This window comes from Mus caroli, chromosome 12 (genome assembly GCF_900094665.2).
Source record: "Mus caroli chromosome 12, CAROLI_EIJ_v1.1, whole genome shotgun sequence".
NCBI classification, from domain to species: Eukaryota; Metazoa; Chordata; class Mammalia; order Rodentia; family Muridae; genus Mus; species Mus caroli.
The window spans coordinates 51,425,156-51,428,075 of NC_034581.1; the positions used below are offsets into that span (position 1 = coordinate 51,425,156).

The window sequence follows — 2,920 nt, forward strand, 5'->3', positions numbered from 1 at the left end:
TAAGTACAGACCAAATCCGCACAATGTGTTTCTGTTTAGTTTATAAACTGTGTCCCAGTATGTCAGCTTTCCTGCCTTGTGGGACTTGAAGTCCGAAGTGAGAAGAGATTAAGGCAGCTGAACCTTAGAAACCCACAGCCCCTGAAGCTCTGAGGCCTAAGGACTACAATTCCCGACAGACAGCGGAAGGCCGCGCCGTAATCACCGGCAACCAATCGTTTGCTTGCAAGGCAAGCCACGCCTCTAGCTCCGGGACAGCCTTGACCAATGGCAGAGCTCGCAGCGCACAGCCTGCGGGTTAGGTTGTGAGGCTCAGGCCGGGGGTGGGGAGGAGTCGAGGGTTTCGGATCGAGCTCGGCGGCCGGGTGGGTCGGGGCGTTCGGCTCGCCCTTCACCGAAGCGGCAGTGGCCGGGCTGGGAGCAGGGAGTGGGAAGCGACGGCGCGGCTGGAAAATGCCGGTCCATTCCCGAGGGGATAAGAAGGAGACGAATCATCACGATGAGATGGAGGTGGACTACGCGGAGAACGAGGGGAGCAGTTCCGAAGACGAGGACACCGAGAGCTCGTCGGTCTCGGAGGATGGGGACAGTTCAGGTGCGCTGCCCAGCTGGGCGGGGATGCCGGGTCCCTTGCGCCGCGCGCGCGACAGGCCGCGGTGCTCACGCCGGGCGGTGCGTCCTGCTGCGAGCGCGGGGCGGGGAGATGGGGAAGGGGCGGGGACTGGCTCGGCGTCTGGCACCGGGAGCTGCGGGTCGCCGCGGGCTCCAGCTCTGGCTCCGGCTCCGGGTGGGCTGGGCGCCCGCAGGCTTTGAGGACCCGAGGCAATTCTGTGCACAGTGGGACCCGCCCTAGGGTCACCTGGCAGTACCCTGGGGCTACCGGCTCCGGAGTGGAATGTCCGGCTGGCTGGTCTGGAAGACTGCAAATGTCGCTTAGCTCACACCACCGACCTCTTTACTAGTAGTCTCGGCAACCTTTGTGGGGGCTGAGGATTAAATTTGCCTTGGTCCTTGGCGGGCTTGCCACTCATCAGCCTTAGCTTTCAGGTCAGCCTCTCACCAGTACTGTCATCAGAGGGACTGACTTGGGAACTCTCCGGTTCATAGTAGGTCCCAAAAGTTTTCAAGATGAAGAAGGGACCAGCCTGAGGGATCATTTGGAATCTTTGTCAGTTTTTAATCTGGAAGATGTGGGCAGTGTTGACATTCCCAGAATCTTCAAGCTTTGGTTATTTTGTAACTTTGGGCTGTTTCTAACCCCTTGTAAGTCTTTTAATACTTGTCGTTCCAAAATGAATGGAACTGATTTCCTGAATCTTCCTCTAACCATATGACAGACCGAGAATGGCTTCTTTGTCTATGTAATGGGAAGCATTGATAACAGGTTAATGACCGTAATATCACCCCACACCTTTTTTTTTTTCCAGGGTTGTCTGTCAAAAAAAGTATACTTGGAAGCATGTAATGTCGATAAGTCAGCCATCCAAAAGTAAATATTTATGAAGTTTTTACTCAGCATGAGGATAAATTTATAGTTATCTCAGTTGAAGAACAGTGTTTTGCTTACTCAGCAGGACAGTTGAACTCATGAATTCATGGTAGTTGTGACAGTGTGCACAAGACCTGGGCAGACTCAATCCAGACAAAAATCCCAGTGTGGAGGGGTAGAGGTGGACATGAAGTTCCACCATTAAGCAGAGGAGCTATGGACATTTGTTAGCAAGACCCTGGTAGGCACCGACACACATCAGGGCAGGGACTTAGGGGTGGATCTGGAGGAGTTCGGGAGCGGAAGTGAGTACGTTCAAATACATTGTATAACATTTTCAAAGAACTAATAAAAATATCTAAAACAAAACAAAAAACCTGTTGTAAGTTACCACTTGATTAAGTTGCCAAATAAACAATTGAATGTAACAGAGTTAGGAACCCGAGGAAAGGCTCCAGATAAATGTGTTCAGCACATTTAGTAGAGGAAAGGGCCACTGCCTTGTTTCGTGGAGTTTAGGTTGGGATAGTTAGGGTGGAAAGTTCATATAGGAGAAAGAATGTAAGAAGAAGAGCAAAGGCCGGAGCTCAGGGCTCATTGAAGAATGAGAAAACCAGTTTGCTTGGGAGACCAAGAAGCTTGAAAAGGCAAAGAATGCTGTAGCTGTGAGAGATTTCAGAGAAGGCCAAAACCAGACTCTATCTTGCAAGTTTAGGAGTGAGGTAAGAGGAAGCCTAGACACAGGGAGAGGTGTGGGTAGCGTCAACGCTGACGGAGAAATAAAATATGGAAATGAAGAGAGAAGGTAAAGTATTTGAGCATATTGCTGTTCAGTATGTCTGCTATTTATGTAAGAATGTCCAAACTGACAGAGGAGATGTAGCATTAGGACATGCCTGGGATGAGGAAAAGAACTCTGGGGTCATCCGACTAGCCGGGGATGTGGGTGAGACTTCAAAATTAGCCAGTTAACATGAAGTAGGGAGAATCACATTTATACAGTTCTTAGCTCTGAAAAGTGTTTTGTGGTTGTTTTATTTTGTTGGTGGAGTATAGAGGGCAGGGTCTTGCTGTCAGGAGCAGAGCATTTTTATATTCAAGCATTCTTGGTTTCTTTTTTGTTTGTTTTTATTTTATTTTTTTAAGATTTTCTTTTTAATGATGTGTCTATGTATATGTCTGTGTGTAGGAATGGGCATTTGGGTGAAGGTGCCCATGGAGTGCAGAAGAGGGCACTGCATGTTCTGGAGCTGGCGTTACAGTGGTTGTGAGCTACCTGTGTGGGTGCTGGGAACCCAGCCTTCATCCTCTGCAGGAGCAGTATGCGCTCAGAAGCCCTGAGCTTTCTGCCAGCTTTCTGTCTTGGGTTTTAATGGGAGCCAGGTTCTCATCAAATCGCATGTGTTGTGAGTCTCCCCTTCTAATATTTAT

The 2,920-nt window shown here is 49.6% G+C and overlaps 1 protein-coding gene across 1 annotated transcript in view; it reads left to right on the plus strand.

The window, feature by feature from the left end:
* Positions 1 to 272: 272 nt before the first annotated feature.
* The window catches only part of Brms1l (BRMS1 like transcriptional repressor), a 33,703-nt gene continuing 31,055 nt past the window's right edge, over positions 273 to 2,920 (plus strand). The window contains exon 1 of the mRNA XM_021179001.2: positions 273 to 595. Coding sequence (XP_021034660.1) covers positions 454 to 595 — 142 coding nt within the window. The 5' untranslated portion in view covers positions 273 to 453. The remainder of the gene's footprint in view (positions 596 to 2,920) is intronic.